The sequence below is a fragment of the Leptonotus elevatus genome, chromosome 7, assembly GCF_054856555.1.
Source record: "Leptonotus elevatus isolate MCC_2025b chromosome 7, RoL_Lele_1.0, whole genome shotgun sequence".
NCBI classification, from domain to species: Eukaryota; Metazoa; Chordata; class Actinopteri; order Syngnathiformes; family Syngnathidae; genus Leptonotus; species Leptonotus elevatus.
The window spans coordinates 18,998,614-19,014,193 of NC_141245.1; the positions used below are offsets into that span (position 1 = coordinate 18,998,614).

The following is a 15,580-nucleotide window of genomic DNA, read 5'->3' on the forward strand; positions in this document are numbered from 1 at the left end:
AAAACATGACATTGGCTGCTGCTGCTATTTCCGGAAGTGTTTCTGTGGATCAGTGTCCTGCTTCTGCAATGTTGTTTAACGGATGCTCCTGTCAGGAGGATCTCCCAGCAAAAATACACAAAAATAAATCCACATCCAAAGAAGCCAACAACAAAAAGATTTTCACCATGTGTGTGTGTGTTTTATGAGTGTATTTGTCTCTGACAGGCTTGTTTGTTTTCAAGGGGACTTGTGTATATGTACGTTATTCACTGTACCAGCAGAGCATGAAACATTGTGTTTGTGTGCCAGGCGGTAAAGTGAAAGGCCGGTGGTCCACATCAGCGAGCCTTCTGGTCGAACCCTAAAGACAAATATCAGGCAGCGGGTTTGATGATGACGAGGATCGTTCCTTCCTCTTGTCTACTTTCTGTCTTGCCCGCCCAAGAACTGCCCGCCCCGGTTATTTTTTTAATTTATTTTTTTACAATAAACAAAGAAAAAGAGGCAAAAGCTTGACTGATTCAGACAAGAAAACAAATCAAGCGTATTTACCCTGCTGAATGGTGTTTATTTAGCACAAGCTCTTCAAATACATTCAAGTGCCTCATGTTAGTAGATGAACGCTTACTCCGCAGTCTGAGCACATTTGGGGTGATCCACATTAATCTGGTTTAGAAAATACTTTAATAATTTAAGGCGGGGCACCATTGACTTGTTAGATTCCAGATAATTTGGTGGAAGTGACATTTGATGTGGTTTAAAGTCTTATCATGTGATATTGAATGTAATTAATTAATTAATTAATCTATTTATTTATTTATTACCAAAAATAAGATCAGTAAAATGTTTAATCATGTTGATGGTACTGTCTTAATAAGAACAACATGTGATGAATGTTTACTTTGGTGGCTCCCCGCATTAAAGGGGAAGTCAACCCAAAAAATTATTTCTTGACGATAATATTTTCTATGCAGCCCCACTAGTCTAAATACGGTATTTTGGTTAATATTGCGTTAGTGGAATATGAGTTAAGCAGCAAAATCCAGCAGTTATTATCAATATCAGAGGGCGGCCATTTTGTAAAATGACATCACAGTTGCTCAGGTCTTAGGTGACGACCAATCGCAGCTCAGCTTCAGAAAACTGGTGAGCTGTGATTGGTCGTTGCCTGAGCCCTGAGCAACTGTGATGTCATCTTCAGTCGACAGCAAGTGGCAAAATGGCCGCCCCCTGAGATGGGTAAAAATGGCTGGATTTTGCCGTATAACTCTTATTACACAAATGTAATATTAATCAGAATGTCATGTTTAGACTATTGAGGTCACATATAACATACTATTGCCACTTTCAAAAACAGAACAAATGGTGCTTAAAAATTCAGTCAAATGTAAGCAGGCTAATATTTTCAAGTCATGCAGTTGAAGTCAGAGTTTGTTTGTTTTTTTAGTCATTTGTGGCCCCTCCACCTCTGTGTACTGCAATGACCGTTTTATGATCAGGAGCTGGAAATGAGAAGAATAGAAAATCCGAGAAAAACTTACGCATGCGCTAGAAGAAGATGGAATGATCATGATAGATAAACATTTTGATGTGTTTTTTTAAGCAAATGAATCAAGACCAAAACAATAATAATTGCTTAAATCAAAGAGAATTTCTTTCTGAATCAATTTTTATGAAACGTGTGGGGCCCCACAGACCTCTCAGAGGCCTAATTGTAAGTCTGCCCCTGGTTCTAATCTGCATCAGGTTGAGTCTCATGAATACAAGTCTTTGTGTTTTTTATTTTCATACATTTTCTTTTTTTGTCGTGCAGCGGCTCGCCTGATTGAGAACATGGACGCCAGCGTGGATCCTTGCGATAACTTCTACCAATACGCCTGCGGGGGATGGCTCAAAAAGAACATTATCCCCGAAACCAGCTCGCGATACAGCACCTTTGGCATCCTGCAAGATGAACTGGCGGTCGTTCTCAAAGGTCAGCGTCTGTTCACAGATATGCACACTCAAACACAAGCACTCATAAAGGCCGCAATACAAATTATGGACGGAGAAAAACGGTGTTTATTTATTGATTATCCATTCGTTGATTTTCTATGTGCTAATTAGCATTAGCTGGAGCCCAGTTTAGCTGATTTTGTGGGATGGGAATTCACACCTATGGATGATTGAGAACCTAGCATGCAAAAAACATGCGAGCATGTGCGAAAACATACAAAACAAGTTTCGAACCCTGAACCTCAGACTTGTCAGGCAGACATGATATCGCATTCTGCTGAATTAATTCATTAATTAATGTTCATTTTGTGTATTGTTGATCAGAGAAACACATTCAGTTAAGATTAAGATTCACTGATTGTCTCACCCACCTAAATTCCTCATTCAATGTTTATTGTATATTTAAACAAACAATGATTCTACTGTCAAATGAATGTACTGTATACAGTATGCACTGTGGATCCGTTGCACAATTGGACATTGTAGGGTTTTTTTTCATTCGCCCCTGTTCCTACCAATAAAGGCACAAAGCCATCAATCCATAGTTTGTCAATCCTATAAGCTCTGCCTAACCACAAGCAGCAAATGCAAGAAAAATAATCCAAACTTGTTCTGTCGATGTTGCGGCACCTGAGAGACTTCAAAATCTCATTTGAGAATCATGAATCAAGGGGAGCATAGTGGCTTGCACATCAGACAGCAAAGTTATTATAGTTTGTTGGTTGGTCCTATTATTTTTTATATTGCATGCATCACAGGAGAAAAACATTGGCGTGACGCAGTGGCTTAATGTTCAAACAGGAAGTGAGGAACTTCTCATTGGTCAAGACGGATATCGCAGTCTTATCGACATCTCTGATTGGCTAGGCAGGCCAGTGAATTTCTAAAACGAAATACAATGTTGTAAAATAATGGGCACATTTCCAGTGAGTGAAAAACCACAAAAGTAAAGTAGGGCCCGGCCGATATGCATTTTTTTGTAGGCCGAAAGAAAGAAGAAAGTTACGATTCAATTCTATTAAAATAACTAGTTTTTCACACGTTGGGGTGAGTTTGTGCCTTTGCGTAGTGTTATCTTACCTGTGGGTATGTGTTCACACACCATTTGTATGTGAATATTCGTTATTTATGAACGTAACACTCCCGAAGTCGATGCTAACTTCCGGTTAGCATTTGAATGGGATCCTCCCTTCTTTTAGTATTAGCGCTAGGGTAGCGATGTTTTTAAAACAAAGCATGTTTTGTATTTAAATATACAGTGAATGTTATTCCTATTATCATGTGTTTAGTTTTACAGTTAATGCCAACTGGGATGTCATTAAACATCTTAAAAGGCGCTTGGGGGACAACAAAATAACCAGAATAACATACGCTACAGACTTGCTAGTTGCTAATGCTACGCAAGAAAAATGTGGCATTCAGGTTACTTTCACAGCGTCGGAAATTTCGGTTTACTTGGTTTGGTTGGGCCCTATAGTAAAGTTATACTTTTTCCAGTATTTGGTTAATGAAACAACATGATAAAGCCACAGGACCCATGGACTATGATCTGTAAATGCTATATTGTGCGTAGTGTTAAGATTCATGCTGCAATTTTACCCGAAAGTCAAAAATTTCCGTAACTTTGCCACTTGAAATTTACAAGCAATAAAAAATCGAATGTACAGTAGCTGTTAAATCTGAATATGGCACTGCAAGTGTAAATCCAACAAGATCCAAGGAGGCCTTCTGTGCCGGTTTCGAAATTTCAAACCTCCAAACTAAGTCACACATGGCGTTCAAACATAAATATGGAAAAGAAGATGAGGAGTCCACTCATTCTTGTAACTAAAGCGGCCGTTAATTCAGGACGTGAAACTCCGTAGCTGCCACAAATGCCGGGCGAGTTTGGCAGATCCGCTGAGTGAGCTCGGAGGACTCCACCACAGGCTGGATCAGCGCGTGTCTTTTTCAGGGCAGCGGATACAAACAGGCTCGTGTTACATTCTTCCTCACCTTATGACGTGCAGTGCTTGTAAGTGAGAGGATCGTTCCGGCGGCATCGAGGTCACTGCTGTCAATTTGCAGTCGGTGTGGAGCCAACCGCCTGGAGGACTAACTTTCTTCCCACTGAAGCTGAAAGTATGCTGCCAATCCGATTAATTTCTGGCCGCTCTGAAATTTGGATACGGATCAAAACACACATAATCAACAGAAGTGCGGTGCTTTGTGGTTAGCGTTGTTTTTAGGGTTAGCATTCTGAATCCTCAGGTGGCTGAAATCTTGTCACTTGTTATCAAAAGTCAGTCAGCTTGTTTTTATCAACAGGGTAACGGAATACAGCTAATGGCCTTTTTTTCTGTTTAGTTAACAGTTTTATGATAGTTTGCCTTCAGATTTGATTACAGCATTTCTATTTCCATTTGTATTAATGAGTGGACAAGTATCAATTGGCAAGCATATGGTGACGGGATGAATTTCAGAGTTGACTGAAATTTCAAGACACACATAATTAAACGTGTTACTTTGTGGTTAGTGTTGTTTTTAGCATTAGCGCTCTGAATGACATGCAGCTGAAATGTCATTAGCTTCATTACCACAGCCATCACTCAGCATCAATTGGGCTTCAAATGTTTTCCATCTGTGGTTAGCTTAATGTTACACTTGATCTTTGATAATGAAGAATATTTAGATGTAAAACATTGCTTGCGCAGCAGAGGTGGGGTGAATTGTGTCACATGACTCCATTCAGACTCGAGTGGCCAATTTTCAGACCTGTGATTTGCTTGGCTAAGACTCTGAAGTATGTAATCTGTATACATCAGATTATTATTTTTTTCTTTTAGTGTACCTTTATTAATTTATTTTTTACAGAAATTTTTATTACTTTTTTTTTGTGTCACGCACGCCGCAAACCTGGCAACCCAGGCCACTGGTGAAGTGGAGTGCAAAGGTCACCCAATTAAACAAGTATCACAGTGGGAGCTTCAAAGTTGTTATTCATTTCTTGATAAAATCAGGAAAAGACAAAGGCATACAAGGTTTACATGTCAATGATAGCAACTACAACATCTGACAGCATCAGTCAGTACGAAAACCTACTGAGGCCGGCAAGCTAGTGAAGTTAGCTTCACTGTTTAGCTAACCAATAGTGGTTCAAACATTAGCTAAACTTCATGTCAGTTGCATTTAACTGAGAATACTATAAAGTTATGTACAATACGAAGATTGTAAAGTATACCGTTAAAAAACAGCAACTGTGAATGTGTGTTAGCATAGATACAGTATGTTTAATATGTATGTAGACACTGCCTTGAGTAGGATGACGTGTTGCGGCGCTATATTAGCGCAACCTCCATATTTAATGTGGTAGGTCCGGCTGAATTAACTCGATTTACTTGACTTTTTTCCTCCACTGTAATGTGGGAATAAGATGCATTGTTAAGATTTGAGACTACTTGCAATTTGCATGTGTAACTTAATCCCACTTCTGCTGTACAGTAAAAAACTTTTTTTTGTTTAGCTTTGGCACACATTCTTTCAATTTCCCATTAATATTGATGAAAGGATTAGGAGCGATTGCCAGCTCCCAATCAGGCGTTTGGATGAATTTCTAGCATGTTTGAAATCTCAAGACACACAATTATGTGTGTCCTCTGTGATTAGTGCTGTTGTTGTTAGCATTAGCATTTGCATAGCATCACATATTTTTCCATGTGTTTGGGAGATTTTGTTATGGTTCAGTGAAACCAAGGTTGAACTTTTTGGTCGTAGTTCCAAAAGGTATGTTTGGAGAAAACATAACCGTGCACAACCTCAAAAGAACACCTTTGAAACAAGGTGGTGTTTGCATCATGCTTGGGGCAGTTTTTCTTCAGCTGAAAATGGGGCCATAGACAATATTGAAGGAAATATTGACAGTTCAAAATAGCAGTCAGTGTTACCACAAAACATTCTGATTTCTGGTAAAAAGCAAAAGAAATGGCCAGGAAAAGCCTACTAGAACAGCAAACATTTATTTGAGGTTCGTCAAAAAGTCGCAAGCAATGAACTAGTACTGAAGGTCTTGTGATTAAGACTCTCACTTGTGAAATCTTACATTTTATTCTCTGCTTAAAGCGGAAGGAAAAGGCAAAGCGTGTCTCGTTGCACTTTATCTGTGCAATCTGGACAGCCTTGAGGGAGACAGAATATCAAAAACACAAACGTGTGCGGTATTTTACAGATTGGATGATTACATCTAAGCATAAACATCCGTACTTAAAATTCTCCCTGGTAGTATTAGATTGCGTGTGTGGGTGGAATAATGTCTTCAACAGATGAAAGTCACTCTCTTTCTGAATGAACAGTTCAGTGGAACGTATAAAGAATTGGTTATTCCGGTAAAATACGACTCTGAAGTCGCCCAAAAGATCTCAGTGGTTGAAGTGACAATACATGGACTCTAATAATTAACAAACAGAATGTACAACATTTTTTACTTGGAGGGCAGTTAGGAATGTGTAAATAATAAAAGATTGCCAATTGCAACAAGCGGCAAAAATCAATAGTTTTTTGTGCCTACAGTTGTGCACGATTTTATCTGATTTTAAAAGACCTAAAAACAATTAAATCAGGCAAATTAATCTATCAGGTCCTACAGTGGACCACTGCATATTTGCGGTTGGGCACCTGCGGACTCACCTATTCACAGATAATTTTTCAATATTTTTCAACATTTCTAAAAAAATATTTGACCTCAAATTTTCATGGAAAATGAAATTATATTAGTTTTTTTTTTTTCGGCACCTATTCCCTGATTATTCTTCAATATTTTTTAAACATTTTTTTTTTTTATATTTGACCTCTATTTTTCATGGGAAATGACATTTTATGGGTGTAATTTTTTTCACCTATTCACAAATAATTTTTCAATATTTTTCAAAATTAAAAAAAAAATACTTCACCGCCAATTTTCATGGAAAATTAAATTTTATGGTGGCAAAATGTATATATATATATATATATATATATATATATATATATATATATATATATATATATATATATATATATATATATATATATATACATATTCTTTATTCTCTGTGAAAGACAACTGAGAAGGAGCAGCACAATAGCTAATGAAGTGAAGCAAAAAATGTGTCTCATTCATGGTGTTTGTTCTGTTTAATTATGTAATTACTATGTTTTTTTTCAAATTACAATGTTATAGAGCACTACATTTCTTAAAATGTGCATCACAGACACTACAAATTGTTTTTGTTTTTTTGGGGGGTAGGCTGGTTATTTTTGAATGGCATTTCCATTGATTTCAGTGCGGAAGAATGATATATGATACAAATGTTTTGAGTTATGACTGTGGTCACAGAATGAAATATCATTTTGAAGAACAAAGAGTCAGTGCTTTAGTTCTGCAGCTCAACACAACATTCATATGCAATTTAAGGACATTAATGCAGACAATTTGAATGCTTCTGTGCTTTCTTCAGTGGGCACTTTTAGTGGTAAAAGCGCATATTGATAAATTGTAAAGTATCGTGCCTAAAGTGCTCAAATGAAATTCCGGCTTCAGCTCCCCGTCACTAATTTGCCGCGGGATGAGCTGTAACGGCTCAAAAGGCCAGTCTGTTTAGCGTAGTAAATATGTACAAATGGAGCACATTAACTCAATAAGCATTTTGTTTTCATAGCAAACAAAGATAATCTGTTGCTCTTCTCCGCATGGTTGCCTTAAATTAACACGCATAAGATCACACGGGGAAGGCGGAGAATAAGCACAAGTAAACATTGCTCAACACCGGTCGAGTAATCTTGCTAGCGCATTTAGGCACGTGGCCTGTCTTAAATTGGCATAATTTTTGCGTGTTTTTCATATTTGCTGTCAGCCTGCGGAGAAATAAAACCGGGGGGGAGAAAACCCCAGAAGACCCCCTTGAAATGTATTCTTTTTCTCCCATACATGGAGCTCATCAGCAGCTCAAAGCCACATCACAAGCATCATTCTGTCACGCTGTCGGCCTCGGCAGACATGATCTATACACACACATGTTCGTGTTTATTTTTGTGTGTGGAAGTTGGCAAAGATGCTGTTTTCAAGTCCGATTCGACCATGTCCATCAACAAATACAGGATTGCCTTATGAACGTGGTTTAAAAACTCATTGTTGATAAGTTTAGTGAGATTTATGAGCGTGACCCCGTTTGCTTGCCAAATTGTGAGCCTACCTTGCGCCACTGCCTTGCTAGCTGTTAATGGTCATCACTTGTTATAAAATTGAGATGTTGTTGACATTTGACAGAATAGGTATAAAGTGTCACACACACAAACTGTTGTACCTGCGTTATAAATGCTTTATAACTTAATTATTACAGCGTTGCTTAGTGTGCTCTTCTTGTAGAAAACGATCACCATTACGTGACAATATAATTTTATTTTACAAGTGTGACTACATCTACCTTTATGAAATTATAATAAATAAATATAAATATATTAAATTTAGAATATGGAATAACCATACATTGTCAGTATAGTTCAATCCAGCCAAATAAAAAAGTACATACAGTATTAAAAATTTAATTTAAAACAAAATATTTTATTAATGAGTCATAGTAAATCTACAATAAATCTTTTATTAGCACACCCTTATTGGAGAATTGCTAACTAGCCTTGCGCCAACTTATCTTATTTATGAAGGTTTAGGAATAATTTATGAATGGATTATAACATCATGATTAATAATTCAGACACTTAAGCACATTATAAGCAAGCTTTATTGTAAAATAGATAACTATTACGGACCTTGCCAAATGATGTCCCTGCTTATTGTGGAGCAGCTAGTTAAATGTTTATTTATGATGCGTTATTTAGAAATGTGTTTGTTTAACTAATAAACACAAATAAGCAAACGCAATTGTATTATCAAGAGCCATAATAGGTCAAAGTAGTTTAAATAGTGAGCATACATTTATTTATTTTATACACAAATATTTTATTAGTAATATATAGTTTATGACAGCAGATTTTACGAGCGGACCTTATTGTAGAAGAAATGACTGTTATTGTTTTTTGTTTTGTTTTGTTTGTAAAACGAGTGTGTCGTCACAGGAGTTTACAGTTCATAGTGAGCTTGTAAAATGATTAACAATTGAATCATTCTAAACACTATATTAGTGTAACCGGTTTAAATGCAGTGTACATGTTTGTGCATACTCTGACCCTTATTAGTCCAAAAAATGTCATCTTTACCAAATAGTAAGTCTGTATTTATCTGCTGACGTCTGCCTGTGAACCGCCACATGCCCCTTTCTTGTTGCTTGGACGAACCCCTGGACAGTTCAAAGCTGGAGGCTGCACCACAGCAAAGTGCTTTGCTTGTAAATGCCTCGCATTGTTCTCCCCCCCGCATGTTAAAAGGCCGGCAATGATTGAGGCTGTGGGCGGCGTGACTGTTAACCTCTCAGCGCGTGGCCATTAAGTATCAAAGTGGCAAACGTAAGGGGGCGGCGTGATGAAGGTGCTGATTCTAATTTGTCAGATGGAAAACGGACTCCTTTTCATTTTCGCTTTACGCCGCAGTAGCGTTGTGCAGCATTTAAGGGTACATATTGTGGAAATTTAACTTTTTAATTGCGAGTGCAGGGACCCCAAGATCTGGCAGGAATAGTGAAAACATGCAAGCGATTGACAGTCCCACTAAAAATATTTCAAGTTCAAAAAAATTATTTAAATGAGTTTTTTGAGTGAAGTGAAGAGGAAAAAAAAGGTTGGCAGGATTTTGACTTTACTCTCAGCATTTTGACTTTAAAGTCAGAATTCTGACTTTAAAGTGGAAATTCTGATTTTATTCTTAGATTTCTGACTTGAGAATTCTCACTTAATTCTCAGAATTCTCACTTTAATTCTGACTTTAATTTCAGTATTCTCACTCTAAAGTCTGAATTCTCACTTTAATCTCAGAATTCTCACTTTATTCTTAGAATTCTGACTTTCTGACCTCCCCCACCATTCAGCTCTACATCACAAAGTGAGAATTCTGAGATTAAAGTGATTCAAGTCAGAATTTTCACTTTAAAGTCAGAATTCTGAGAAAATAGTGAGAATCCCGACAACCCTTTTTTTTCTCTTCACTTCACTCAAAAAACTAATTTAAATAATTTCAAACCATCCATGTTCTTAACCGCTTGTTACCGTTTAAAATAAAATAAAAATATTTTGAAAAAATAACTTCCGGAAACTCACGTATGTAAAAGATACTATATGTATCCCACCAAGCGAGACAGAAAATTAGACAGTATAATGCACAGACCTGTCACCGAAATCCATTGCACTATGCATACACTTGCTGGCGAGAGTCAACACGGTTTTACGCGTACACTTGCTGGCGAGATGGCAAGAAGTAGCACATACACAACAAACGGTACAATTTGATATTGTTACATATTTGCATAATATATGACATTATCTCATATAGTAAAATGTTTATGACCGGCTAAAAACAGGTGCAGCAATCATGTTCAGTATCCTTCACTAACATTTTGGGAATATTTTTGGGGATATTGTAATGAATAAGGTGACTTTTATTATTGCTTACAGGATGTCACATTGCACTATGCGTACACTTGCTGGCTAGAGTCAGCATGACTTTGCGCGTACACTTGCTGGCAAGACTTTTATTATTGCATAATACGCATGGTGAGCAGAGAGTGGAGATAGGGTGGGTCTTGCCAGTGAGCGTTTTATAGATAAACATGGACAAGTGGATTAGTGCAGTGAAGTACAGATACCTGAAAAAATCTCTTAGTTGTTTCTCGCCACTACAATGAGGTTATAAGAAAACCAAGGAACTCTATAAAATATTTCTCTTTTAGGGCGAGCTGTCAAAGTGTATGTCATCGTTTATGTTTTCGATGTCAAATTCAAGGGCCGTTGGCGATATCCGGCCCGCCGCATCATTGTATGAGACCCGCCGAAGCCTGGAAATAATACCATGTTGATGCTGAAAAATATTGCTGTAGTGGCATATTTTTTACAGCGTCATATATAACCTTCCCCTGCGCTCGCGGCTTTTCAGCCAACACTGTACTGGCTACAATACGGGACATTTTACAATCCTGCGAACGCTCCAAAATCAATGTTTTCCTCTTTGCTGTGAATACAAAACAACGAGAGGCGAGTTGGAGCAAATCCACACTTCAGGCTTCAGACACGCCGTCACCTTGACACTCGGCAGCCATTTTGCCAAAACACATCATGTCTTCTGACAGCAGCGATACATGAAACGGCGTCGTAAGTTTACGGGTGATAGGCGCTGAGGGCTCAATGATAATTGCCTGCGACATCAACTATTCATGCTGTGATGGAACTGATGCACTTTAATGAGCTGTTGTGCTGACATTGTGCATATATTTCAAGTCTGGAAAAATAGTTTTAATTTTGATTGAAGACTTTTTAAGGAGATGTATTGTGCATGTTTCACTCAAAATTTAAAACGTTTTTTTGTTGTCTGTGCCTGTTGTGGTTTGATCCCCAAAGATCAAGAATAATATACAGTAGCAAAAACATACAGTAATGACATGAGTGAAATAACATTATTATTATTTTTTTTTATTATTATTATTTTTTAATCACACTGGTGTGCCGGACTTGGCCTATTTACACAGTATGAGACAGACAGATGGACATATTCTTCTTCAACTCCTCCTGGCTCATCAGTACGGCACTACTATTAGTAGTTCTTCACAGAGGATAAAGAATATATGAGTTTAGGTACTAATATATTGTCCTTTGACATGTGGTGCTCACTGTTTGCGTTCAATCCATTACATACAGGGTTATAGTATCGCAATGTAAAACTTATTTTACATTAGCATTAACCCTTCTCTGATGCTAATGTGCACCAAACAAAACTCAACTCAAACTTAAATTTTCACCTTTAACCCTCTTACTATGTTGCGGGTCAAAATGACACACTCTCAAGTTAAAGAACAAATACAAGCACCGACAGAAAATAACGGTTCCATTTGACATATTTGCAATGAAAACAGTTATTAAGGAGCTCTTACTAGGTTTCACAGGAATCTTTTGGAACATATCGGGTCAAACTGACCCAACATTGACATATGTACAATGAAAACGGTGAATAATAAGCTATAAACAATGTTTATCGGGTTTTGGAATGTTAAAAATTCCTAGTCAAATTGACCCATGTTAAGAGTGAAAAAGTATAAATATTGTTTTTTTTTGCTATGAAATGTCTCATCGACAGACAATTCAAATTGTTCACTTTGACATTTTCTATTATAATGTTAAATGTTTATCGGAATGCTTTTGGAACATAGCCTGGGTCACATTGACCCTTTTTGAAAAACTTCTTTTTTTTTTACTATGAAACTTCTGGATTAAAATGTTTCACTTTCACATATTTTCAGTAAAAGGTTTATCAGAATCCTTTTGGAATATTAAACATAGCCCGGGTCAAGTTGACCCATTATAAAATGAGTAGTTTTTCACAATGATTATTATTTTTTTTTTTATCAACAGACAATAAAAATGGTCATATTTGTACCTTATTTAAAACTGTTAATCATGAGTTATAATTTATTACCAAGGCGCTTTTGGAACATTAAACATAGGCCGGGTCAAACTGACCCATTTCAAAGTTAAAGAACTACAAATAGTGGTGAAACTTGTTGTTGAAATAATTTGCAACGAAAGTGGTTAATAATGATTATTGAGATGTGTTTTTATCATTAAAGATAGCCCGGGTCATATTGACCCGGGAACATTCCTGAGAAACCAACAGGAGGGTTAAGTATTGCTCCCTTGTGCCAATTTCAATGTTATTTGCTGTTTCTGTGTGCAGTAGTTACTTTGCTTTATTTCTGCAAATTTATAGCTTGTGTTAAAAAAATACACGCAACGAGAACCTTGAAAAAATAATCGCATAATAAATTGTAATGACAATATTGAGGGGAAAAAAACTGCAAAGGGCCAGCGAAACTCAGGCAGTGATTTAAGATGATCAAGGTTAATCCTAATGGTCACCCATGTATAAAGCAGACAGGATACCTTAAACAAATATCAAATCCATTCTAAGATAAAAGCACACCCATAAGAATAAGATGTATGCACGTGTGTTTGAGTTATAGTACAGCCTTGCTGTAGTTAAACACTTGCGCCAAGGCACTCGCTAATCCGATCACACTCACGATGTGTGCCCTTTAGCTGCGAGCGCCCCTGCGAAGGCTCCCTCTTCATTAACATTTAATGAGCACATAAATAGTGCAAATGAAAATGGAATGAGTAGGGTAAGTCCACCGGAGGCTTGCAAACGTAAAGTAAAGGGAAATAATTAACCTTTTGATTGGATATTGAATTCAATTTAGAGTGTTTTCGGTGCCGCGAAGGCAAATGAGTGCAGAGGGGATAAATGACGGACTTTAAGAAACGATGCAGTTTGTCCTCATCTTCTCGTCGCCGCTGTGACGTGAGTAATGTTCTGTTTTGTCCTGTCGCTTGGCTGCGTCATTGACGGGGGTGTCCTCTCGTGCGTTGTTCTTCAAAAGTCTTAGTTCAGAGAACTCTGGATATTATAATCGCTCACTCGACTGGGCCTGCACAAATTTCATAATAAATAGGATGGAATCAAATTTTTACGTGTTTTTTTAAATATTAAATAGCCACTATTTTGAGTTTTATCTACGGAAATTGATAAATAATCATTGATCATGTTACTGTGTGTAAAAAAATTTTGCACGTTAGATTAAATCCTTACATAAGAAATGGCTTAAACAAGATATAAAGCCCAAAAAATGTTCAGTTCGATTTTATGAGGGAAGAAAAACAGACACTAAATATGAAATAACCCTGAATTCCCAGTTAATTTCCATAAATATCCATTTTGGAATATTTATACAAATTTCCCAACATAACTTTGCATGGAAATTACTTCCGAAAATTTACCCCAAAAATTATTCTCCCTTTGCAACTTGACTGTCTGTCACCACCTTCAATAATAAATGAGTTTCTTTAATAACTCACAGACGCATTTTGTGATTTGTGACTTTACGAATGTGCTTGCCAATCAACTCAGTGTTATGGATTCCTGAGGATGGTATTACGCATGCCCAGAACTGCCATAAATAATGATGGCTTCAATTCGGTAATACTCAGTCAACATACACGCACTGGCGCGTCTCGGAGGCTGTTAAAACCGTGCTCAACCCCCCTCAATTACACCTAACTATTTAATAGCGCTCATTTTCCCGAGCTGTCCTCTTATAAAGGCCGCGTATCCTGAGGCTAAGCTAACTTTTCTCCATATGGCCAAAAAAAAGGTGTGAACTATGGGCGGGCTAAATTCAAGTGGTGGTCTTACGACTTTGTTGACCTTGACGAGCAAAGCGAGACCTTGTGCACTGAACGACCCGTTTTGATTTTTTTTCATCTAAAACGTCAATATTGATATCAAATAAAAATGTTTACATCTAATGTCAGCCCTACTGAGGAGGCGTAAAACTCAAATTCAACCAAGGTTATACAGATATATATCACACTGACGCAAAACCCGCCCTTAGTCTGTCATGGTGCCTTTTGTGTGAGAGCCTTTCGCTTGCTTCAAGCATTTTTTTCACCTTTAAAAAACCCAATGAGCTATCATCGTGTATCTTATTAAATTGTAAAAAAAAAAAAAAAAAAAAGTTCTATAGGTACATGTAGGTACACCTTGCCAAGTAAAATTTTGCTTTTCTATTGATAGATAATTTTGCACATATTTTTTTGTACATTACATTTCATTACCTTTTTAACCCAAAAATATATTGAAAATGTATTGTTTTTTTTAAATCACATTTTCTGTCCTCAAGGTAGCTCAAACTAATAAAATATCATCCAAACGGCATTTTACAGATTGTCACACAGTGTCTACTGTCTCCCTAGTGCTTTATGTCACCTTTTTCCCATTTTAATAGGTGTTCTTGAAAAAAATGTGGAGCGCGAAGCGCAAGCTCTCAGCAAGGCGAAGACCCTCTACAAGTCCTGCACCAATGAGAGTGAGTGAGGCACCTGTTGCTATCCCAAATTTTAGATTTTTCTTCCCCATTTAGAATTCAGCATTTGTGTCACATCAGACAAATTGCTGTCATTAACTGCAATGAAATACATTCTTAAACGAAGACATTAAAAGTTAACTGACCCTGTGCATGGCCCTGATCTCAAACCCTAATTTGTGAACCTAGCCCAAGTTTTAAACCCTTTTTTGAAACCATAACCCTAGTTTAAAACCCCAAATTTAAACCCTACCTCCAGTTGAAACCTTAATTTGAAATGCGAACTATAGTTTGAAATGCTAATTTGAATCATTGCTTTGAAACCCAAAAACTAGTTCAAAACCAATTGTAAACACCAACCGTAGTTTTAAACCCTAATTTTAAACCCTACCAAAACCCTACCAAAGTTTCGACTCTAATTAAAACACAACTTTGAAACCCTAACTCGAGTTTAAAACACCAAATTTGAACCCAAACCTTAGTTTGAAACCCAAGGCCCAGGTTAAAACCCTACTTTGAAACCTTAACCCTCGTTTAAAACCCTAATTTGAAACACTAACCATAGTTTGATACCC

General features: G+C 37.1%; 1 protein-coding gene across 1 annotated transcript in view; it reads left to right on the forward strand.

The window, feature by feature from the left end:
- LOC147171384 (neprilysin-like) overlaps window positions 1–15,580 on the forward strand; it is a 45,857-nt gene that overhangs the window by 11,591 nt on the left and 18,686 nt on the right. Inside the window, exons 4-5 of the mRNA XM_086081456.1 lie at window positions 1,796–1,957; window positions 14,928–15,008. Coding sequence (XP_085937582.1) covers window positions 1,796–1,957; window positions 14,928–15,008 — 243 coding nt within the window. The remainder of the gene's footprint in view (window positions 1–1,795; window positions 1,958–14,927; window positions 15,009–15,580) is intronic.